Raw genomic sequence first — 26,306 nt, 5'->3', positions numbered from 1 at the left:
CTCAAGAGCTGAGTGCTCTGGGTACAACACAGAAAAGATACAAACACCTTTTGGCAAATGAGCACTAAATTTAACAGGAGAGCACCTTTACTCAGGTGCTTTGCTGAATCAAAGTCTACACTTGGTACTTGACGCATTTGAGGCTAGGCTTTCATTTGGATCCAGGTAAACCACAACCTTGATCACTTTTTGTACTTCTAGCTTCTTATACCTTTTCATCAGATCACCTCATCTCCACAGCAGCTTGCAACCCTGGAGGCCATAAAAGCTCAAGCCTTTGCATTCCCGCAGCTCTCTGACAATTACACCAGCCAGCTCTCTACGTCTCCTTTTATGCTCACCTCAGGGGCTCTTGCTCTTTTCTGCCCACCAAGGCAGTAATGCTACCTTTCCTTTGGTCCCATGTCTATCCTCTTAAAGCAATTTGCCCTTTACTTCCCCTTCAGACTGCATAGCAAAGCAGCGGTGAAGAGGGGGAGGCAGCAGGATGGCAGAATAGCAGAGTAAAAGTGAAAGAAATGTGCTTTATTGTTGGAGAAGAGAGACAGGGAAAAGAAAGGGCAGAAAAATTAGGACCCCCATAAGGATACGAGCACTTATACCCTTGTCTCAAAGGAAATGAGAACCTTGGTAACATGGCTTGATTTAGTCTTACAGACAAGTAGTAATGGTTTCAATCTATTCTTACATTATATAAACAGCTTCAGGTCAAGGGATTTTGTACTCTTCTAACTGAAGCATCTGAAAAATCTGGCACCAAGATAATCTTGGAAAGATAAGTAACCCCTAACTGTTCTGGATGCAAACACAGGAGAATCTATAGCAATCATTTAATAGATATAAAAGGGGCTGAATATTCCTGAAAATCATTCTTTTCTTTCTTAATTCAAACTTTTACATTGCAGCTTTTTTACTGGAATAAGATATACCATCAGGCAAACATGATGTCTCATGAGAGTTCTAAAGTGTTTCTGTAATGTTTGTGGACTAAAATGGATATACAGGGTTTTGAATTTGGGGAGGTGGTTGGTTCCACTAAATTTTGTTGAGTTTCGTATCCCACTCCTCTATATAGGAGACAACAGAAAATGATAGCCTGGAAATGGCTCCTTGGAAGCCGTTGCTTTAATGTATGTAAACCTTCTCATATTGTGATTCTCACACCTTCCCAGAAGACTGAAAGCCAAAGTGACCTTGAAACAAGGATGTGTACCAGCTGGGCACATACTAGGTATGTCTAACCCAGCAGAGCAAGGAGTGATTTTCAGATCATTCACAGCCTGGCTATTGTCCAATCTGGAATGAATACAAAACCTGAGCATCTGCCAGCCATTGCCTCTGCATTGGTTTCAAAGGAAGGAGGCCCAGGGACATGAGCAAAAGGGAGATACAGTACATTCTGACACACAGTGAACCATGATCCAAGGGCTTGTTGCATCTTCCTAATGCAGGCCACGACACTGTTGGCCTTCCTGGCCACAAGGGCACGTCGCTGGCTTCTGTTCAACTTGTTGTCCACCAGGACACCCAGTCCCTTCTCCGCAAACCGTCTTTCCAGCCAGTCAGCCCCGGCATGTGCTGGTGTATGGGTTTATTCCTCCCTAGGTGCAGGACTTTGCATTTCCCTTTTTTGGACTTCATGTGTCTGGAAATAGTTTCCAGGATTATTTGCTTCATATCCTGCCCAGGGATCTTGCCCTTCTTAAAGATAAAGGTGACGTTTTCTTCCAGTTGTCACAAACCTCCCCCATTGCCATGACCTCTCAAAGGTAATCGAGTGTGTCCTTGCAGTGACATTAGTGAACTCCCTCAGCACTCGTGGGTGCATCCCATCAAATCACATGGACTTGTGTATGTCCAGTTTGTTTACATTTTCCTTAACCTGATCCTAAACCACTGAGGGTAAGTATACCTTGCCCTGGACTTTCTCACTGGTTTCAGGGACCTGGGACCTGAAGGTCAGTCTCATCAATAAAGACTGAAGCAAAGAAGGCCTTGAATACCTCCACCTTTTCCATGTCCTTTGTCACCAGGGCCCCATGCCCATTCAGCAGTGGGCCTATATTTTCCCTAGTCTTCCTTTTGCTGTTGATGTACCTGTAAAACTCTTTCTTGTTGTCCTTCGCGTTCCTTGCCAGATTCAATGTTAGATGGACTTTGGCTTTCCTAACCCCAATCCTGCATGCTCAGAGAGCATCTCTATATTCCTCCCAAGTCATCCATCTCTGCTTCCACCTCTCACACACTTCCTTTTTACATTTGAGTTTAGTCAGAATCTTCTTGTTTATCCATGCAGGCCTTCTGCCAGCTTTGCTTATTTTCCTGCTCATCTGGATGGTCTATTCTTGAGCTCGGAGGAGGTGGTCCTTAAAAATCAACCAGTTCTCCTGGTCCTGTCCTTTTTCCAGAACCGTCTCCTACGGCTTTCTTCCAATCAGGCCAAAGTCTGTTCTTCTAAAGACTAAGGCTGTGATCCTGCTTTTGCTTATTTCCCTCATTGCAGGATCCTGAACTCCACCATCTCATGATCACTGCAGACAAAGCTGCCCCCAGCCTTTACATCCCCAACTAGTTCTTCCTTGTTTGTAAGTATGAGGTCCAGCAGAGCACCCCTCCTCATCAGCTCCTCAAATAAATGTTTTGGGATGTTGTTATCAACACACTCCAGAAACCACCTGGACTGCTTGTGCCCTGCTGTATTGTCCCTCCACCAGCTATCGGGGTGGTTAAAGCCCCCATGAGGACCAGGGCCTGTGAACATGAAGCTTCTTACACTTGTCTAAAGAAGGCATCATCTGTTTCTTCTTCCTGATCAGATGGTCTGTAGCAGACGCCCACCACAGTGTCACCCATGTTGGTCTCCCCTCTAATCCTGACCCATAAGCTCTCAGCTGACCCCTCACCCATCCCCATGCTTTCCCGCTGCTCTCTCGCCTCAAGGGCAGCTCTCCCTCCTCATCTTCCTGATCTATCCTTCCTAAAGAGCCTGTATCCATCCATTGCAGCACTCCAATCGTATGAGCTATCTCACCACATCCATATGATCCAATGAGATCACAGCCCTGTAACTGCACACAGAYCTCTATTTCCTCCTGTTTGTTCCCCATGCTCCATACAGGCACCAGCCATGCTGATTTCCCAGAAGGGGCAAGAGAGTTATCCCCATAATTCTGTCTGGTAGGCACTTCCTTGCTTATATGGATATGCTTGGAGTGGGCCCTCTTCAGCCCTGTTTTTTTGATTACAATGCCCTTACTGTTTACATCACCCTTCTTTTCTTCGGTAAAAACATTATGAACAAGTAAAACCGACATATACCATCTGATTCAGAAAACCTCTGGCTCACATGAGGGTCTGAAACACCATGACTCAAAAATGTTATGAAAATGAAGACTACTACTTTTGTAACTTATTCAAAATTAATTTTAAATTTCCATTGTCTTTGAAGACAGACCCTAAGGGAACAGAAGTAGGAAAACAAACGTTTTCCTCAAAAAAATCTGTTTTTTAGAAGCTACATTTTCCCTGAGAAAAATCAATGTAAAAGCTCTGACCCATTTCAGTTAAACCTAAGATGCCTCAGGTGGGTTTGAGAGTAGAATTTTGCACTACTCTCTTTTGGAGTCTGGTTATTAGAATGCATTACAGCTCCACTTTTTCCTGTTAAACAGAATGGTGTTGCAATGGTTCTGCACTTCTGAAAATGAAATCCTCAATTCAGACTGAAAGTATTAGTTATGCATGTAACACCTACGAGATGTAGGTGCAGATTAGGACAAAGCTACATACTATATTGTACAAATAAAGAAATAAATACAAAAGTGGCAGCATTCCTTGTTCCAATATTAAGATCTCAGCACAGAATGAGAAACAGACACTCACACAAGAATTAGGAAACAAAGAGACTTGTCAGGGTTTCATGACTAAAACATGGAACAAAAACTGTGCAGCTTTTGTATAAATACAGCATTAATTCTTTGACTGTTTTCCATACTATGGATAACTCTAAGACAAAAACGAGAAAGGGATATGCCATAAAACTGTAACAGAATTAATGCAAGCCCTCGGCTCCTGTTATAAATATCTTCTAGGAACTGTAAGTGGAATTTTTATCAAAGGAGGAATTAGAGCTTCAGTGTCAGGCAGAAAAGCACCATTGCACTTGCACTCTGAAACAAAAAGTTTGGAGGTGGAACTTGAAAAACAGCTGCATAGTAATCAGGACCCGGCTAAGCAGTTGTTGGAGGCTGCTGATTTAAAAAAGCAAATTCAAGCCCTTGAAAAACAGCTTTAAAAAGAGTGGCAGTTGATGGATGAGTAAGCTATAGAAAGTGAACATGAATGTGATGATTTTCCGCAAGAAATTCAGAAGCCGGAAGAACAGTTAAAACTTAGAGTAACATCACAGACTTCTGGAGTGCCCAGAGAATATGTAACAGAATCTTAGCAAGCAGAGCTAAAAGCAAAGATGGATGATTAAAATAAATTGCTATTAGAAAAGCAGCAAAAACATCAAGAAAATACAACTTGTGATAAGGTAGAGAAACCAGTGGCACAGACAGAGGAACTAGACATTGGCAGTAGTGAAGTCTCAAAGACTGTAAACTACTTGGAACAACAACTACAGAAAATGAAGAAAATGGAAAAAAATTTAAAACAAGATGAAGAAACATTGCAACAGCAACAGTACAATAACCTGATTCAGATCTCTGTTCTACAGTCTAAATTGGATGATGCAAAGCATAGCGCACCTGCAGAAGGCAGCTCTGATCAAGCGCTGAAGGAACTGTTACAGGCAGAGCAGGAAACACGAGTGACAAAAGAGGAAGAGATTGCAAGCTTATTAGACCAACTAGAACAATATAGAGGTAATTGGATCAGTAAAAATGAGGACATATTGCAGCTGAATTTGCAGTTAGAGACGGGAAAAAAAAAAACAAAACTTATGCACTTCTGGGATCAACCAGCTTCGGTTAGATAATGCACACTTGAAGGAGGATCTACCAAAACTCCATATGAAGCAAAAGGTAATAGTGAATTCTCAGCTTTGCCATCCCCACAAGCACTGTTGCGAAAGAAGACAACACTGATCATTTCAACGAGCAGATGAAGAGACTCCTGCAGGAGCTAGAAAACTATTTCAGACTGATTGTCACAAACAGCCTTGCTGTGACCAAGTACTAGCAGCAGATTGATCTCCCATCCCACAAGAAACTGTTACTTCAACATTTCTCTCCATCTTATCTGAATTTGACAAGTTGACCCATTTTCCCGTAGCGCTTTGTTGCCTTTTGAGGTGTGTAGCAGAGATGCTTGACCCTTCCATTTCCCATCTGCTAGAGGTTGTGTCTCCTGTGATGAACCTCACAAAAGGCCAACCACAGAAATGTCACATTATGGGATATCAAAGGGAGTGAACTCCTGAACTTCTGCTCTTGGGAAGCAGAATCACTGCTTCTGCCTTGGACTGCTCTGAATAGAGCAGTCTCGTCCCACAGAGCAAACCACTGGAATGGGAGGGGAGAAAGGATCAATCATCATCTTTCTCTAATGTTAAAAAAAGGGATTTCTATACCAGATCAATATTTTGACAGTGAATTTGTGACAGCCATAGATAAGACTGACTGACTATTCTCTCTCAAGGTTTTGGAAAAGCACAAACCTTGAAAGAATAGCTGCCTCCTGCAGCTGTAAATGAACAGAGCCTTTACATTTATCTCTACAGAAGCATTTTTCCCACACCAGGACGGTGGATGACAAAATCAGTGTTCCCCCTCCCCCCAAGGAAATCCTCTTCCTCCTCCATTTCTACTTTTTCTCATGTTTACTTTTTGCATCAGATTTTCTTTGCTACTCTTTCTCAGGAAATGGGTCATTTCTATTTCCACCCACTCTATCCACACAAATAAAACTAATTAGAAAATGTGGGATCTTATCCAAATTTACCTATTTTTCTCACTGAACTGTTGGCAGTTCTCAAGGGATTTTTCCATTTCTTACAGGAAGGGTGAATACTCTCTTCTAAAAGTACACTCTGTGCTGGCACAAACCTGACAGCTCTGGAGACGAAAATCTTGTTTTCTGTAGAATGGATGTAGCATTGACAACCGAATTGCAACCTTCACAATGTTTTTTGTCAGTATGAGTCCTCTCTCCTTTGCAGGAACTCTTTACAAAGAGGTGAGAAGTCTATTCATTCCCAACTGCCTCATGAATCTGTTCTCTCTGCTAACTCTCTGGCTTTATTTTTGAGCTAATGCTCAAAATGTTAACATTAATCACATAAGCATTCACAGAAAGTCATGTTTCAGTAATTTCTCCTGGGGGAGAGGGTAATCACACTTGACAAAATATCAGAGAAGTAATGAACTACACAAGGATAGAGACAAATAATGTGTCCATCTCAGCTGCTACAAAATGCCTTGAGTTTGTAGCCACTTGAGCTTACATGAGTAAATTCTCCAAGATGGCTACAAATCTGTTCTTGGTATAAGTTGGACTTCTATCCTAAACAGCTAGAAGCAAAACTTGCACTTATCTTCCATCAGGATCCACAAAACAAATGCCCTTTGACATCACATCTATTCAGTCAAGATCTCTACAGAATCCTTTAAGAGGAGCAAGTGATGCCACGCTCTTCTGCAGTTATGATACCCAGGTCCAGTTCCCCACCACGTCTGAGATCATCCGCATCTTTTATCATGTCTATGCTTACCCATATGGCATTGTTTTCATTCCTGCTGAGGCTGTTCCTGTTTTCATGGAATAAAAATGTTAATTGGATCTCAGATCAGCACTGTATATTAAGCATTAACAAAAGCAAGAAACAAAACTGATGATTCCACTGATATAAGGGAATTCGCCTCATCACTGGGCTATGGAGTTATATTTCCTTGTTTATCTAGTCCTTTATCCTATTTCAGAATGCAACTACTCCCCTAACTATTTTTCTCCATTCTCTATGTATGAGATAAATGTGCCTAAAATGGACTTGTGGATTCCAGTCTGGGAAGCAAAGTACCTAAACATTTAGTCTGGTAACACTAAACGCCATCAGATACAGTCTCCTCTGCACACCTGGATCTTCATGCCAATGTTTACAATACTAATGATAAATACACGAATTCTTTTCTCAAACATGCAAGATTCTTCTAAGGGAGCCAGGACTCCTCAAACCTTCTACCACAGAAAGTGTAAAGAGAAACTGAGATGGTGACCGAATCTGTAAATTTGATGCCTCATTATAATGGAAGAAAAAATAATTTCACTTTTACCTAGATAAGTACACTTACCACTTTTACTTAGAATGTACATTCAGGCTGAAATACAATATTATCTTGTGAAGAAGAGAGAACAAAGGCAGATGTTCAAAAGTTATGAACGTTAGATCTTCAGACAGATCTCACAAACTCAACAAATACACTAATATGGGTTTAGGTTGTGGCTGCCATTTTCATCAGATAGGACATGTAACACAGGCAGAGTAAACTTGGCCACAGGGACATAGTGAATCACAGAGCACAGTGGAGGTGAGAAAGGCTTCAGGCTGATTTGGCAGCAGAAAGCTCACATGGTGGTTACAACACGGTACAACTTCGCGATTCAATTCAAGTGCCCTTGGAGCCAAAAGAGACTGGAAGTTATTCAAGGTAGTGTCAAAAGGTCAGATGATCTTACAGACTGTAGAATTTATGAAAAGTCATGGAAGTTGCACATTAAAAGTGACTACACTGCTACAGAATCTGAAAGCAAGCCATGGAGCAGGGACTTCTAGAAACTAGCTACATCATTTACATGTTATTTGAAACAACATACAGTAAGTTTCACAGCATGAACAACTAGTGCTCTTGGCTGTTTTCAAGCTTACTGGGATGCTTTAGCCTTCTAATGCATTTATTCTTTCGTTATCTCCACAAGGTAGGGAGCACCGGTGTATCTTTATCAGAACCTGGTGGCAAGCTGTAAATATGCTTATTCATCCCAAACTAGTAACTTGAACTATTGACTTAAATTAAATTATTTATTTACTAAAATCTGAATGCTTAAGTATTGTGTTCATTGTCAAAAGTAAGAACTTGAGACCCCTATGTTTTCCGTCAAGGATTTTAGCTTTCTTTCCTTATGAGGTTGTTGAACAAGCCAGGGCTGCTCTTATCTGAGAATCTTCAAATCCGGTCGCTTTCCTCAAATTCTAGTATGTCTGTTATTTCAATATATTACTCTCCACTTCATAAAGTTTATCTTGTGAGGAGGAAGTGGATTTCCTGGCAATATCAAAAATAAAGAGAATATTTTAAACTGGTCAGCAAAAATTGCAAAAATCAAATTAAAAATCCGCAGTATCCTCAGCATTTTTGTTGTTGGCTGGCTGCAGACATCACTCCAAACAGTCACATTATAAACTGACTTCTCATTTGTTGCAGGGCATCATTATAAAGATTTATCATGCATAGCCAAATGGGAACAAGAGATTACTAAAGAACAGTTCATTTTTCAGCTGCATTTTATTTGTAATACCTTTTCTTGGCAGATGCTATCCCCACAAATGAATGGATGTTCTGAAGTAACAAAGTGGACGTGGATTGATGGGAGAAATTGATCTGCATTCGTTAATGTACTTCAGCTGCAGCAAACACATTAAGTAATTAAAGTGCTGAAATGATCTCCCATCCAGACATACTGCATATTCTACTCCACTTATGCAAGGACAAAGGCCAATTGTTTTTTTCCATTGCATCTCAAGTGCACCTTGTCTGCAGCCTATACACCATATAGTTTGATTGCTTCCATAGAATTAAACTATTCAGTTGCACAAGAGGTTATTACCCCAAGAGAAGTCTACAGGATGAACTGTCAAAAAAGAATAATGAGTTTGGGTTTCCAACCAAAGCCGTATTAAGAGGATCTGGAAAATGGTTTAGAAATTTCTCCTCTGAAAATCAGACTTCAGAATGTTTGAATACAAAAATACTGGAAAAATAAAGGCCAGGAACACTCTGGGACATAGTTTTCCCATGCACAATACTGTTTTCAATCACCTCAGCATCTGAGAACCTTGTCATAGACCCCTGTAACCATTAATTAAGAACAACCTTCTGAGATGTTATTATTACTCCCATTTTTTTTAAATAAAAGCTGAGGAACAAAAAGGCTGCTCAAGCCTACATCAAGAAATTTCCAGAACTCATCACTCACTCCAGCAAATAACAACAGTCATAGGTCACTTGGTTTTAAGACAGCAGCATTAAAATGCACCTTGCAAAACTGTGAGAGAACTGGGTGGACAGTATTGGCCAAAAGACTGGATTTCTTCAAGCATAAGGCAGGGAAATAGAGCTGAACCCACATTGAACCAATAATTCCCAACCACTAGGCACTTCCTCTCTGAAAAAAAATGGGCATGGAGCACTAAATTGGGGACAGAACAGTGAGATAAATGCCTGTTTGCACTGTATATGAAATTTTACATATACAGTTCCCAGCAGTCATTAAGAAACCAGGCAAGTGCAATACCAGAAGGAAATTTCTGGACAACATAGTTATTTAAAACAAACACATGTTGGAGTGCCCAGAAAATTTATATCAATTTTAGAGCTTCTGAGAATTCCAAATGTCTTATCACTCCTCAGCCCATATGGGCCAGATTCACCATTTGTTCTGCTCCCATTTTGTGCCMATGGATCACAACAAGAGCATCGTGCCCAGAGAAAACATGCTCTCTTTACTCGAGTCACCTTTCACACATGGGATGGCAGCTGATTTCTTGGTCATGAACACTAGTATGATAACCAGTAGTTAAAACAAATGATTTAAAAGTATGCGTTGCGTGACTTTCAGCAAATTGGCCTCTTTTTAGTCAGCTAGCACTTAAGATATTTTGAAGGATAAATAAAGGTTATAAAGTGATTTGTGATCCAAGGATGAAAGCTGATGTTACTTTTGCAGAGCACAGTTTGGCGTAGGTACTCAAGCTACCCAGGTGGAAAACTGTGTACACACCAGAAAAAAATTCAGAAGTCAGAGGTAAGGATACAGTCAGAAAAGGTGTTCTGCTTGCTCTTGGAAGACAAACATTAAAATATATCATATAGACAATGCTAGCCAAGAGGAATGTCATGCAAGCAGATGGAATCTCTTCTTCTAGGAAATAAAATGAAAGATATGATCTGTTAGATGAAAACAACCTTGGGGAAAAAAATCTTGTTACAAAAAGAAGAAGAAACTAAAATGAAACCTTTGGGGTTTAGCCAACTTTTAATGCTCATCACTCATTAGCTGGAAGACAGTTCATCCTATCAGCTATATCATTAGTAACTGACCATCATAAGATTTTCTGCAAAGTCATTGGTGCTTAACTGGGAAGTGTTTTGCCCATTTCTGCTAATACTTTTTTCTTTTTCCTGCAAGCAGAGATTTTAATTTAAAAGTATTATGCTCTGCAGTATTACAGAGTGGCTTCAATCATCCTTAAAGAAAGTTGATCAAACTTTAAGTTCAATTAAAAAAAATTTTTTTTTCATTTAATAGGCTAATGCCATTTCTTTGAGGAGAATTTCTGTTTGAAGCAATAGTGTTTATACAATAAATGGCTGGTTTTCATTGATGGGTCTTCTGGAGATGGCTGTGTTGCTCATTCTTGTACACACGCTAATTATTTTATTCTATAGGTATTTTTGCTTAAAGATGTCATGGAGAATTGATGACAAAATACTATAAATGTTCTTAGAAAGGGAGGGAGAAACGACACATTAAGTGCAACACTGAAAATTGTGCTCTTCCAGGATTTGACACAAGATCGTTAGCAACAGGACTCGGTCACATCAAAGCTTATGGTGTGGACCGACGTGTACAGGTAAGAAGGAGAACTTAAACTTATTTGCGTGCTGCGTTTCTCAGTTGAATTACCTTTTAATGTTAATCAAATCAACCCACTTTGTGCAGAAAGCTAACCAGCTAAAGGAATTACTGGGGACCCCAGTACTGACTATAAATCACTACAAAATAGTGTCTGCTTCATAGGGTGAAACTGAGTGATGCAGAGGGAAGTTGCATGGAGTTGACATCTCCCAGCTGTTTCAAAGCCAAGGACAGACATGGTCCTTCTCATCCAGACTCACAGGCTGGAGGGGACCTCAGGAGGTCTCTAGTCCAACCTCCTGCTCCAAGCAGGATCAACACTAAATTCAGATCAGGTTGCTCAGGACCATGTCCAGTCAGGTCTTGAAAACCTCCAAGGATGGAGAATCCACGCTGTCTTTGGACAACATGTTCCAGTGCTTGATTATCCTCATAGTTCTTTTTTTTTTTTCCCCCTGTAACTGGGAATCGTAGGAAGGGACTAGACCTATCTGTTCTCTAAACAGCTTGTCCTGTATTTAAAGACTAGACTTGCTGCTGGTGACTATGCCATGCTTTCTCTAGGGATATGTACAGCGTGTAACAACACGAAAACACATTCTGAACACAGATAACTTCATCTGCCTCAATTAGTTATTGTTTGCAAAGTGCTTTAGAGAGGAAAAGTGCCAAAAGAGCTGCAAAGCACCACAATCAGCCCTCACATGAAAACTCGGAAAGTAACTTCCCATTCCTTAACAATTACATACAAGGAACACAGTGTTTCTCTGAAGCATCTCATAGTTATTTTATTACCAGAGCTGCTCATTCAGTAATTTCTGGCACTCTTTCTCTTTTTGTTTACTATAATTGCATTGACACTGCCTGTGCTGGTGTCATGTTTCTGGCTTGTCCTACTTAAGTTCAGTGCTTTAAAAATGTCTCACTTTACTTATTCTTAAGTAACAAGATGTTGCAGCAAATATACATATAGCCGCTCACAAGCTTGCAGGCTCAGACTCCCTTCCCCTACACAAATACATGACAGAGGGATTTCCAGTGGTAGACAGTGGTCCACCTGTATGAATTAAGTACTAGGAGTCAACATCTGAAGTGTAACTCTGTATAAATGTAAATCAGGTCACGTGAAATTGAAGCTGCTTTCTGACATAATTCACTCAGAAACTCATCAAGGCAGCAACATAAATATCACTTGGATTAGGGTGATATTTACTTTCTTCAGAGGAGATAGTTTCTTGCTGTTAAGGGAGGAAGGGTTTATTCTTTGGTCAACCAAATACAACAGATGACTTTAAAAAAAAAAAAAAGACTTGGAAGAAACACACCTGGGATTGTTGAACAGGTGAACAGAGTCAGAATTAGTTTAAAAATATATATTTTAAGCATTAATAAATAAATAAATAAATAAATAAATTTTTATAAACCCGCCAGCTGACAAGTTATTTTCTCATCTCATTCAGTATGAGATTCTTATATGGTACTCAGCACCTTAGTATCTGAGCAACCCTCAGCACTACTTCCCCTAATATAACCAAAGCCTGTCAAATAATTTTCCTGTTATCTCTCACCTCAGGGAGAAACTTGAGCAGTGGAGTGCTTTTGTTTTAATTCCATATTCTCCGCACACACACAGACGACTGCAAGCTCTTGTCAGCGATGTCAGGTCAACTGTTGGGTGCCTGACACTTGGAATCAGATCCAAGAGCAGTTTTCCTTCATGTATGTGAGTTTTCCATTTCTGATAGAAAGTTCTCCAGTGCTAAAAAAAAGAAGTCGCTGATCACGGTGTGCAATCCTGAGCTGAATACTGCCTTGTCTATATCTTGGTCATGGGCTGCAAAGCACTCTGAAAACACAAAGCAAGCTTTCCACTGCTTTCTACACCAGCTTCCTATACGATGCAGTGCCCAGTATGCAGCCTGTGTAGCTGAGGAGACATATTGCGGTATTTTGTAGCAACTGTAATTCCCTAAAGATGAATGGCATTCCTGCAGCTCAAAATAATTGGCACTAGGACATCAGAGTGAGAGAGTGTCGCCTGTGCAARTGGGATAGTAGAAAGTACTAGTCACACACGTTATGCCTGTGGTTATTCTCACCAAGCAGCCTAGGGACAGTCCTGAGCTGCTGACCAGATGGACCGTCTGTGCATTTATATATCTTTCACCAAAGGATAGTGAGCCATACTCTACAAGAAGTTGTCCTCTAACAGCTAATTTAATTTGTGTCTTGCTTAGGTTCAGCTCTCCGTTGTCAGCTACTCACTGAGCCATTTGCTCTTAGTGATCCACTTACACGCAACAAATGGATTTGCATATTCTCTGCATAATGTTGTCTCTGGCATCTGATTAATGGTACAATCTGCAATCATTATACAAAAATGGGGGAAAAGACCACAAAGGGAAGTGACTTCTGTGTAGGCCACAGAAGAAAGATCTCCAGCAGACAAGGCACAGCTTTCTATCACGGTACATCAACTGCATCATTTCAGAAAGGACACACTAAAGTTCTCTTCCACATCTAACAGGTGCCCTGTTATCTTAGGGTCCTGAGTATTATTGAGCTGGATCACTTACTTTTGGATCCACGTTCTACTCATTCTGTGAAACTGGCTTGGTTAGCCAAAAGATTCAAAGCTATTAGATGATCTTAGAATTGTTCTTTAGCTCAGTTCTCTGTAAGCAGAGATTTGACACTGAACACTTATCTAATGTATTCAGTCTAAGGTAGTCATAGTATTGCTTATTTGGAAGAAGAAATGAGAATTTGTTTCCAGAGGTCAGCACTAACCATTTCAGTCACCAATCAGTGGAGCTTGTTTAGATGATTCCCTTCACCTGCAAAACTGTCTCATATCTTAGGTTTCATCCTGTTTAATTCCAATCTTTTCTCCCTATCATTGGCACTGGAGATCCCACCTCCCTCTTCAGCAGGCTGGTGAGAGAATTGTCTTTTTGCAGTCATGGCAATGACTCACCTGGTATCATTCTCTTTAAGCTGGACATCTGCTACACTTTAGGACACTGATGTTTAGCTAACTGAGCACCTGCATCTCAACTGCTTTCACGACTACAGGCTTGTGCTGCACTGTTTTGAGTCTTGTCAGTTCAGTGGATCAGGTTTCCAACTATCTCTGTATGACCATGTAGACAATCATGTCTTCCTATTCCTAAGGTTGGTGGCTTTGGGGGCTAAAAAAATACTTTTTTTTCTTGTCTTTATTTTATGTCTTCATGACAAGAAAAAGGTCAGTTCTGTCGATACGTCTGTTCCAAGGGACACTAATCATTATTCCATAAATGCATCACATTGGCATTCCTGTTAGCCATATTTAATTTTGTTTTGTTTTGTTTTGTTTTATTTTTCACTTCATTTATATTAGCAAGAATCCATGTATCTTAAATGAACTATGTAAGCATATTCAAAAAACAAGCAGATTTGCAGTCCAAACATGTTTTGTATTTCATTAGAGGTGAAAAGCTTGAAGAAATGCATCCTGTCTGGAAAAAAAAAAGTAACAAGATTTCTCTCTGTTCTAGATGTTTTAAATAAACTTTTTGATATATCCTGACACTATACCTCAAAGATCCCAGCAACTAGTTCTGAACCTCTGAATGTGATGAGTATTTTCCATGTATCTCTCCTGACAAGCTGGGGAAAAGCCTTGACTTATTGGAGAACCCCACTGTGTTGAGAAGAGGAGCTGCTAGACTGTGTCTTCAAAGCTGATGACTTCATGAGTAAGAAAATTGAAATACTGTTGTCCATCTGGTAGGCAAAAATGCTCTTTTGCCATGTAAAGTCATTGTCTGCCACGGCTGAACATCATCTTTTAGGCAGCTCTGAACAGCGAGAGTTCTTTGGTCTGATACCTGCAGGGTATTGGAAAGCTTGAGTCCACTGATATGATCCCAAGGGTAATGTTATCGTTATTATGGAAGAAGCTAGACTTCATTTTCCCACTGGTTTCTTCTCAAACCCCACCCCCAAACACACACCATTACCACCACCAAGTGTTAGACACTTACAAATTAGTGTCCAGAATTTGAGGAGTCAAAAGATTGAAAAGCAGTTGATTAATCCCTATGATTGTTACCTAAGGACTTACCTTGATCTTTATTTTATAACACATCATTGCCAGAATCCTAACAATATGAAGTCACTATTCTGCTTTCTTTGTGCCCTCTATTCCCTCTCAGACTCAAAAAGTTATTTACACCCTGTGAACACAGTAGCTTTTTTTTTTTTTTTTAAGTAAGGAAATCTATCAAATAGATTTTGAAATGCTTTAAGAATAATGGCGCAGAAGCATTGCTTCTGACAGAACCAGACAAATCAATTAATTGATCTCTGGCAGTCAGGGATAATTTTATTTCCTACTCTATTAAGGAAAATCAGAATCAGTTAGCTAATTTCACTACAGAAAATATCTGTCACCAGCTATTAAGTGGCACATGATGGAGAGAATTAGGATGGAAAATTTAAAAATGTTTTCTCTTCTAGAAATTACATTACTTATTACTCGACCTTTAGAACTCTGGCATCAAACAGCAGTGCAATTCCTTTGGTTCGACCAAAGAAAAGGTTCTTTCTTCCCCTATAGCTGCATCTACAGCATTTAACCTTTGATGTCTATAAATACTGACACTGCTGTGTGCATGCTTCAGAAGATAACTTTAACACTAACTGACCAAAATAAACTACCTGCAACACCTAATTTACTGATGGCTCTTCCTGGTACATGGGCCTGGAACATAAAACCATAATAAACTCAAAAAAAAATCCCTAATTACTTTKGTATCAGAGTCCCTTTTCAATATTAAACCTTCATACAGGTTAAGAAACATTATTTCAGCTCTTAAGACTGTTGTTCAATATCACAAGGCATAGAATTTGGTTAGATCAAGGAGTTTCTATTTCTTGTGGGAAGGAAGGGTTGGCAGGTGGCAGTGTGTGTACACACAATTCAAAATAGATTCCTGTGCAATTAGAAATAGAACAGAATCCCTTAAACCGTTATCGAGGATCTAAAATTTAAACCACTTTGTCTCTGTGACTTACAGCCAGCAGACCATGTCCTTAATCAAGTTTGATTATTAACCATCACCTAAGGGCTCCAGAAGGGATGATTCTCCCAGGACTCTCCTGCTACACCTTGTAGCTTTATTCATTTCTTTATTCGCATAGAGTGCTCTTTTCAGAAGTGCTCACTGCTGGCTCAGCCATGCCCTCCCTCAAGGAACTGTCTTTAGAAGGACAGTTTGCCAAGACTTCGGAAAATCCCAACYTTATTTCTTCACAGTTATACAGTACTTACCTGGGAATTTCAACCCTATCGTCCAAGGTCGATTTTCAGATTACTAGCTGAAATTGGGCACACAACATCTAGTGATGTTCAATGAGATATGGGACCTAAGACTCCAGTCCAATCCTATTAATGTCACTGGCAAGACTGCCATATATTTCATTATGTTGTTGGGTTTTTTTTTTCCTTATTTTGTTTTGGAACAAAAAATGAAGCATAGTAGTAGATAACACTAATTATTATCAGTGCTTTCTGTTGTTGTTCTTGTTTTTGTTGTTAAAAAGCCACATATTGGACTCCCACAGAAACTAAGATCCATTTCAGCTCCACTGCTATTTTGATGGACAGTCTTTCATAATTCACCTTGCCAGCTTTCAGGGGGGCAGAGTGATATTGACCTAATTATGAAACACACACAGGAAAAAAAAAAAAAAACTGTTTAAATAGAAAGTCCACATTATTATTATTTCTACCACCTTCTCATCCGGTGTGACCATGGATCAATCCAAGATATCCCAGATGTCCAGAATGACTATTGGCAATGGCAGCAAGGAAAAATAAAACTGTACCCAAGTTCTAAATGAAACTGGGCAAGCTCATCTACTACTTTTCTTCACCCTCAGATGTTACAGTAATAGGGGCCACTAAGTAGCTGAAGTCAAAGGATGCTGATCGGCAAGTGTGAGACACAGTAAAGGATTTTGTTGAAAATGGAAGGGGTATAATTACGGAAGGAAAGCAAATTTAATACTATGCAAGATACAAATAGAAAGAAAAATTACTCTAGACAAATTAATGCAGTATCACCTATAGTACCATATGTTTGGAATATTAATCAGTAAAACACAGTAAGAACAAGCAGGGGAAAATGCAAAGGTAATTAGAAACTCATTAGTGTGACAGCAGAATATATTATCTGTATTAGTGCTAGGTTTACCCCCACAACAGAAAGTTGATCTGTCAGAGCCAAAATCTTTTAGAGGAATTACTGTATGGAAAAGTAGGCCCATATGACAAAAATGGGCAGCTCATCACAGAGCAACTTGAGAAATGGGAAGATCCCTGGCTAACCTCTGAATATCCTACCAAGTCCAGACAAATCACTGAACAGATGGGTGTGGATTTTCAAACATGAGGAAAGTCAAGTATGTTACACTGGCCATCAGAAGAAAAGGAAAAAACTCTACAAATAGGACTATCTTCTAAGGTCATAAGCACTGAAAGACACGGCAGACTCCTCTTACGACTGAAGTAAACCAAACACCTCAATCRCAAAGCATTTTTCTCAGTTTAATGGATCTATTTAGTATAGTCAGAATGCTTTCAAATGTAAAGTTGGTAGATATTCACATGGGTGTATGAACAGAATAGCAGATGCCGGCCATTAAAATGAAGTAAATCTGTGTTCCCTTCATTTAATTCAAAAATGGATAAGGGCAACATATTCCTCCCTCATTTTTTAATATGTCTTATGGGGTCACATTTCCTTCTGATAGGTAAAAATCATGTCATTTTGCTGAAGCTCATGGATTTATCTTGGTCTAAAGGGAATGTAAAAAACAAATCAGCAATAGTAATTCCCCACTAAAAAACAAAAAAATCAAAAAACAAAAAAACCTCTTCCAATTCACAAATGCCATATTGCAACACAATCAAAATTAGTGGGAAACCATCCCAATTCCTGAAACAGTTTCATAGTTTAGTTGCTAGAAATGGTGCTAGAGACAGATCAGCAATGAGCCATCCCTATGCATAGGTAAGGATTAACAGGAAATACCTAGTGTGATATGTACATCAGTTCTCATAGATAAAAGAAAATAATATTCTACCAGACAAGTACATTCTTTTGACCCTTCTGTCTTTTCTGTTCTCCTCAAAAGGTCCATCAGTGTAATATCTTTTCCTCACTGAAAAACACCYGTGGTGTCCAACATCTAAGCAGAGTAACCACTCGCATTTTGTTAGGCTTCTCCATTTAACAACCTCAGGGTTGCTGTAAAAGCTACCAAGAAGGTGGGAAAAAAGAAAAGGGGCAAAAGTTTGAGTAAACCAAAAGCTGTATGTGTTCTTTTAACTTGAAGGGATGTGAGAATACGAGGTGGTCAACAGAAGCAGAACTTCAAAGAAAACACATTCCCCTTCCCTTCTTTGAGGTCTCCGAATGGTGGGATTCTGTTAAATCTCATTAAAAGTGTATAGACATTAGATGTATGATCCTACAACGAGCAGTTTCACTAGTGTGCAATGAAGCTCTCGTTTACCACAGAGGCTCAGCACTGGTCCAAAAGAGTTTAAAGCAGCTATTGTCCCTATTTCTGAACACATGCTTTGTAACAGTGTATTGCAAAAACAAGTCAGTCAGACTTTATAGTAAAAGTCATGTACACTGATCTTCCCTGACAGCAATGAAAGACCAATGACGTCCTTCCTTGTCCAGAGATTACATGAAATACACTTCCTTTGTCAGGAAACAACCTGTTTTGGAGTTTAACACTTTTCTGTAAATGATTCTTCTGCAATCAGCTGAAAACAAATGGAAACATCAACTCACCCTCTCTGGAAGAGATCCACATTATGGAATTTGTGTAGCTCCACAGAAAACTCGACCGTTCCCTGGACCTCAGACATGATTTTTTCAGGTCATCACCTAAACAACACATATAAACAGGCATTTAAAAAATTTCAAGTATTTTGTTTTACAAATCCAAAAATGTGTTGTCACATTTCGTTTGGCATCTTAGGGTTCATGGAAAGCTCACTGTAATCAGCTGGAATCTTTCCAATAACCTTATTGGGCTCCATCTTCAGGAAGACTCAAGAAAAGCCAGATCAAAGCAGTTATTAAGAGAGGTAAAATGTCTAATTAGGATAGAGTGATAATATTATGGAAAGTACATGACAAATCAAAGAGTAAATAATATCTTATGTGCAAGAATCTTAAAGCAAATTTTAGCTAACTCTCTTGCTACTCCTATACCAGAAATAATTTTTTCCTTCTCATTTTACCAAAAGGCAGGTATCCAGGGGCAGCATAGATCAATCCTGTAAAAGAGTAGGCTAAGGAGAAGATAGACCCTAGACACATGATGGTAGAAATCAGAATTTGTATGCTTTTGGCCACTCTTATGAATTCCCTGAAGTCCTGGAAGGGAAGTTTTTGAGGGAATATGAATAATTTAAAGAATATTGAATGGAAGAGGTTCTGCTAAGGAAAATGCTGACAACCAAGGCACCTAATAGAGTATTTTCAAGCGTTACAGCCATTTACAGATAATATCTCATAGGATGATTGAATCATAGGATAATTCAGGTTGGAAGGGACCTCAGGAGGTCATACCTTACTCAAAGGAGCTTTGCCAAAACAGATTTCAAAACCAGCACTATTTAATATACCAGTGTAGACCCTTGACATTTCACTAATTGCAGCAGAGCCAGGCTGAAGGCTTTTACGGCTTGTGGCCAGATTTTGAATTTTCTGTTTACCATTTCTGCCTCTTCTCCCTGTAAGTCCACTTTTGGCAAGAGAACCATCAGATTTGTTTAATTAACACAGTTCAGAAGCATCATTTTGGGAGCTGTTTGACAGCAGTCAAGTGTAATCTCTGAAGAAGACTCATGTCAGGGCTACTAATAGTTTCCCTGCCTGGGACAAGAGTGTCTCTAACGTGACATCCAGCTTAGACTGCAAAGGGGAGAATTGCTACACTCTTGCTAGCCACTAATTCCCTTTGCACTCAAAGATTTCACCACTTCCTCTAAGGAAGCAGGAAAGAAGAGGAGTTTGATACATGAAGCCCTCAGATAAGCATTAGGCTGTAGCTTTCTGATAAGTTTTAGTGCTGACTCCTGATTAGTAATTTTCCAACCGACTGGCTTAGTACAGTGATTATTTTAAGCTATTTCTTTTTTTTCTTTCTTCCTGGCTGTCTTCTCAGGCTCTACTATTTTTCAAAAATAGCTCGTTTCAGTGTTGAAATTTTGTTGTTGATTTTTCGTCAACCCTCCTGGAGAACAAACATTACAGGTGTTGATTCTGGAATGACAGGGATGGGACATAGGATGGATGCCATACAAGTGTGCAACTGTGAGAAAGAGAAGAAAGATAATTGCTAAACTACCCATCTGATATATCTCCAAGGTAAGGAACTCAACATTGCATTTACTTTGTCAGATGGTCACAGTAATAATTGTATTTATTTATTTATTTCCTTTAAACAGGGATTAGACTAACCCTTCCTGATTTTGCCTTTCTGCACAGCACGAAGGAGTTTTTTTTCTGTTCACAGGGCATGTGTATCATTTTTCCCTCTGGTTGCATGCGCAATAGTCTCGTCTGAGCTTGCAGCGTCAAACCAAAGCAGACTGTGAGGGGGAAGCCAGCAGAAAACCAAACAATCCCACTGAGGAGATACTGTGAAAAAATATTCTGTCTTGAGGAGGGTGCTAATTGGAAGAATTGCCTCTGGATAAATCTGCATATTGTGCTGAGGCGTATTTCCCTAGACCAAAAACTCTGGGTCAAAGGGAACACTACACTGCTGAAGACACCAGTTTAAAGAAGAGAGGGTGAATGGGTGGGTAGCCAGTTCAGACCAGCAGCTGTATTGCCAAAGACAGAAAGAAAGGTGTGAGACTAGGTGAGCTAAAGTAAATGAAAACTTAAGAATTCAATAGAGGGAAATATATATGCAGGTCTTCATTGAAATTGCTTTTTATTTTGAAAAAAAAACAACAAAAAAAAAAAACGGTTTCTGTAACTTATTTTCTCTCACACATCACCAACATGAAAGAGCAAAATAGCTGCCACCCCGGGTTGGACCGCCACCAGCTCCGTGGGAAAACTGGAGGCTCCAAGCACATAAATCTCCCTCAGAGGCTCAGAGGGGCTGAGCCCCCCTAAGCCAGCCCTGCCCCTTGGGGCGCAGCTGACGGTCACCAAACGGGGCGTCCGGCACACCCTCTCGGCACAGCGCCTAGCAAGGTGCAAAGCCAAATTTCTCAGACACGCTGGCAGCGTTCTCCACTGAAAGAAGCCACGAAGTCTAACAGAACAGCTGCAGGCACCCCGCATGGAGGAAACGCAAATGATGCACCAGGTTTTCATTGCTGCACCAGATGCCTGAATCTGATCACAGCCCGTTAAAATCTAGGTCCTATGAAGGGTCTCCAACTCCCCCCTAGTCACTGATCGCTATAGGGAACAAGCCTGGGCTATAAATAGAGGAATATTTGGAAAGAATAATACTGAAGAGAAGGATGCTGTTGCATCAGCATCTGAAATGCAATAGGGAATGTTGCCAATACAAGTATTATTATTTACCAAAAATAAGCAGGCTAAAGAAAAAAAAAATCAGTGATTTGGGGGAAGGTTTTATTACCTATGATTTTTTTAAATGTCTGTTTTTAAGTCAAACCCTTTGCATGGCAGCATCTTGCAGAAGAGGACTGAAGTAAACATCTAGTAAAGCTACACGGGAAGTATTTTGGCCATACACCCCTGAAAAAGCAGTGCTTGTGGTCAGTCTTATTGTTTCCCAAGCACTGCATTGCCTCATAAGACGTTGCCATCGTCACTGGTTGTGCTGTGTCTTATAGGAAACCCGTGTTATGAGCCTTAGGTCACCACTTTCACAGTTTGTCCTTCTAAYAAGTGTTGATCTCCTAGCAAAAGACAATCAATTTAAATTGTCATTTTAATTGCAGTAAGAGGATACTAACTGAAAATCCTTCATGCAAGTACAGCCCTGTAAGAATCTATGCATTTAAAGGTTAGATATTGTCTCACTGGAATTTTTAAGGAAGGCTTGATTTTATTCACCTCATCCTCCAGTGTTGTCAACAGAGATACGTTATGGATTGCAGATTGTTTAACATATGATATTAGCCAAACTGCAATGGTCTTATTCGTCTTTATCCTCCACTGTTCTCTGCAATCTTTTTAACTCAGAGTGTTTGTATCTAATGCAATCGTAGAGATACAGTCAACTGACTGAACGGAGGCCTCTGACAGTAGGTGGTGAGTTGGTCACGTACCAAACATGCACAACTGTTAAACACCTTGAAGCTAAAAAGGACTCTGACAATCCCGGGCTGAGATCGCAATCAGCATCCCCCGAACCAAAGGGAGGAGCGGGAGGGGAGATGAGGAYGGCACAGAGTGGAAATAAGGACGGGACGCCACGTACCCTGGCAGTCCATGAACTTCATAGCATTTGTACAATTACTTCTGAGTGAAAAATAAACCAGRCATTTCCTTAGTGCTTTTGCCATTTTGGTCTACCTCCATCAAAGCAGCCAGAAAAAAAAGGAAAAAAAAAAGGAAAAAAGAAAAAAAGGGAAAAAAAAMCAMCAAGGACAAAGAACAAAACAACATGTGATAAAGGCCAATGACTCATAAACCCAGAAACATTAATTTAGGAGAATAAAGCTGCCTCTCAGGAAACAGAACACATACCATCTCCAGGATATCACCTCCATCCTTACTGCTTTTAGAGTATCTTTTATTTTACTGTGAATTTCTTCAGTGGCTGGAATTTGTTGCTAGCTGAGCATTCTTTTTTTAGAAGTCCTTGATTAAGTTTGTAGAATAAAGTCACAGCGAGAAAACGTTATTCTCCTCTGCACACATGCCTAGCTCTACTGTAAAATTCAAAGTAAGGAACAGAGGAACGCAGTAAAAAAAGGTCTATAACACACAGCAAAAATCCAAATCTCATTACCTGAGACTAAAGTAATAGGAGAATAAGTTCACTCATCACACCAAGCCCCTTTTTTTCTGTTTCTCTGTTCGCCTTCATGCAGCTGAGCTGGATCCCAGTTCTTAAGACAGTGATTACAACTCAGTAACCTCTTCCGAGCATATGTGCGTTGCTTGAGTCAAAACAGTCACAAATGTCAGTTAGTCCTTTTACTACCACGTTGTCATTAACTATTCCTCAGCTTACAGAACCAGTCTTTTTCTGTCAGAGCATCAGTGAAATTGGGGAGGAGAGGCACACTGATCTGAGATGCTAACATCTGGTTTTGTCAAAAAAATCAAGCTGGCAATTCTCTTATAGATACGAGATTTCGGGTAATGGCAAGATATCTGGCTTTACAATTTTAAAAAGGACCAACCTAAATACCGTGCTAAAAATGCAAGCAAATGCCAAGCCTTATTTAGCAAAATTATTTAATAAGTAGTTTAAATATTTTATATTTTACCCTTTCTCAGTCCAAATCTCAGACATAACAGGGGCTAAAACCTGGACCTCCCAGATGAGCGCTAAAATTGTTGGGCTACTCGAGGGTAGGGATGGTAAAAGTTTGATTTTTATTCAAAATGACTCACCTAAAACAGTTTAATTTGGTTCTCCAGCACTACTGATGGTAAAGAATGATTGGAATGTAAAGCTTTAACTCAAATTGTTATAAGACTGACTTTTTCCTGTGATCTGAATGTCAACCCTGGACAACCACTGAGACTATGGTTTTACTCCAGCAAAATGATTTAAACATGAGTTTATATTCCTTTGACTTTTTGAAATAAACCTTTCATCCTTCTGCAGTGCAATCACCAAGCTAGAGTATTTATCCCAAGTCAAAGAAAACCAGTGAAGCATGTGATTTCTCCAAAATTGTAGTTTACCAAGGCTTTAACAGTAATGAARAAGCAGTCTAGTACCCAGACACCCACTTTCAGGCACAAGTGTTGAAACAGATTGGTCAATCAAAATATCTACATTCAATGAAATGCAGACATCATCTTACTCAGTATATGGCTTCACTCAACAGTACGTACTTGAATATAAAAAAAATAGAATATATGCAATAAAATTTGCACARATGATGCATGTACCCAAATTAGAACTCAACCAGAAAGCTAGTTAGCTTGTTCCCTAAAAACAACTTTTAAAACCATAAATTTTGGATCACTGCTTGTTTGTGATTTTTTTGTTTGTTTGTTTTAATAATCATTGCTATTTAGGACTTCAGTTTCAAGTCTGCTCCAGAAAACGTGTTATTCTTAGCTATGAGAAACATTCTAATGTTCTGCTTAGACATGGAAGTATCAGGGTTTACTTTATAAGATCTCCAGTCTTTACAATCAGCTCACATTACCCAGCATTACCTTGCAGAATGGGATAGTATCACAGCACAAGATAGGAACAATCACTTGCAGCTATCTTGCTGAGGTTTTTTAGTTTACATCCTACTGTAATCCTTTGATCTTTTTCTTCAATAGGTAAGCCAAGATGCAGACTTGTGGTACAGGTGAAACAAATGCAAGGCTCATACTCTTATTCATCCACATCTGTTGAATATGCTTGTTTCTACTGCATAACCATTTTAGCTGAGTTTAAAATGTTAAAGGCTAATTTGTTTTCAAACTCAAAAGAGCTAACTCAGTTTGGATGTGAGCCCTGAAAAAAAAGAATCTTCCAATATTAGGAAAAATAATAAAAAGTTTGCAGTTTGATAGTCTTGGGAAAATCAATATCTGCAATTTTGTCAGATGCATTAAATATATGTTCATAAACAGTGAAACACCTTGAATCACTTTTTCCAAGGTTCTTTGATTTCTACCACCAAAATGATAAGAGTTAGGGACATAGAAGACAAATAATAAATGAACCCTAAAAAAAAATATAATAAAAAAAAAATAACCCAAAGAGTGCAGAGCAAATAAGAAGGAAGCAGCTTCATTTTATGTCATTGCTTTTGTGCTTATAAACTCCACTATGCTTCGTATTTGCCAGCACAGCTGGAATTCATAAAGTACCAGTGGTGACCTGGTTCTGTGGTTCTCACTGAAGAGTGGGGGAGACATCCCTTCAACCCCAGCAATAAAATTAAAGGGTGTTATGAGTAAAAAATACTTTTGCATCAGAGCCAAGAACCTTCACTGTAGATCATCAGCTTCAGATGCATGGTCCAAACAGTTATGGGTGAAAACAGAGTGCACCTAAGGGGTCCAAAGAATGTCACTTAGGGAAACAAGTCAATAGCTTGCTCCAGGTCCTCATATATTTTTCTCAGGTGGCCAACCCACACTGGAGAATTTGTACAGGTCAGTAAGTCCGAAAAGGCTGAAAACCAATGATCTAGATTATACTCTTTATAGATTGGTCATTTCAAAGGTATATGGATGGAGGAATAAATCTGCTAGGGAAAAAAACAAAAAAAAACAGGTTGTGCCAGAGGATTTGTAGGTCAGAAATGAACCAGGGCCAGAATAAATGTCAGGTGCCAGTAGGCTGCTTTTATGAGATATAAAGCATTTTGAGCTATCAGACAGGATTAAATGTGAACACAGCTGTGCAAATTTAGGTCAGATCACTCGACAAAAAGAATGAAGAGCAACCTTGATTTGTCCTCTGTCAGCACGTGCCTCTCAGGACACCAATTCTGAGTTCAGCTCAGCACAAATCACTATCTGCTTACACCAGTTAATAATAATCTGCTGTTGGTTTTGCGCACAAAATGAAACAGCAGGGAAAATTTGGACAGCAGAGGAGGGAGACGAAAACAGAAGGAGAAGGAGATAACACCAACTTTCACCTGGACTAGCTTCCTGTTGCTTCATAATCCTCTCCTCTTCACACCTTCCCCACCTCTTCCTTCCCCACCTTGCATCTCCTCTTTACGACCTCCAGAAGAGAAACAGGTCTTAACGCTTTACGTACAAGTGCGCTCGCACACCCTGAATAAGACGAACTCAGTGTTCAAATCTTGACAAGCAGTGGTGGGTTGGATTATTGTCACTGCAGTATTCACAGGCTGGGGGTGTGGGGGGAGAAGAGGAGGATGCTGGAGAGAGAGAACGTGTCAGACAGAGACCGTCAGAGCAGCGTCAGCACAGCTAGGGTCCTGGTGCTGCTGAAAGGGAATATTTGCAATACAGAAATTAATACTGCAAGATGTTTTACTTTCAGGCTCACAGAAAAATAGGAAGCAATTTTTACAGGCACCCTCAGCTTTAGCATATTTAACAAATCGCCGGCAAACTTGGAAACAAAGCTGCGTTCCAAGTGGCATTCACTGGTATAGACAATGAAGAATCTGCAGAAGAGTTTCCATCACAATGGTTCTTTGGACAGGCAGCAACTATTAAACTGGAATGCAGTAAAAAAGGAACAGGTGCTGGTTTAGAGCAGCATGATAC

The 26,306-nt window shown here is 39.7% G+C and overlaps 1 protein-coding gene across 1 annotated transcript in view; it reads right to left on the bottom strand.

Annotated features, from left to right (window-relative positions):
• Positions 1-18,790, bottom strand: part of FAM135B (family with sequence similarity 135 member B) — a 138,392-nt gene extending 119,602 nt beyond the window's left edge. Inside the window, exon 1 of the mRNA XM_026079884.1 lies at positions 18,714-18,790. Coding sequence (XP_025935669.1) covers positions 18,714-18,790 — 77 coding nt within the window. The remainder of the gene's footprint in view (positions 1-18,713) is intronic.
• Between the last annotated feature and the right edge of the window lie 7,516 nt (positions 18,791-26,306).

This window comes from Apteryx rowi, unplaced genomic scaffold (assembly GCF_003343035.1).
Source record: "Apteryx rowi isolate R43461 unplaced genomic scaffold, aptRow1 scaffold_500, whole genome shotgun sequence".
NCBI classification, from domain to species: domain Eukaryota; kingdom Metazoa; phylum Chordata; class Aves; order Apterygiformes; family Apterygidae; genus Apteryx; species Apteryx rowi.
Note: the sequence above shows the minus strand (reverse complement) of the source record. Positions and strands in the feature narration are given on the sequence as shown.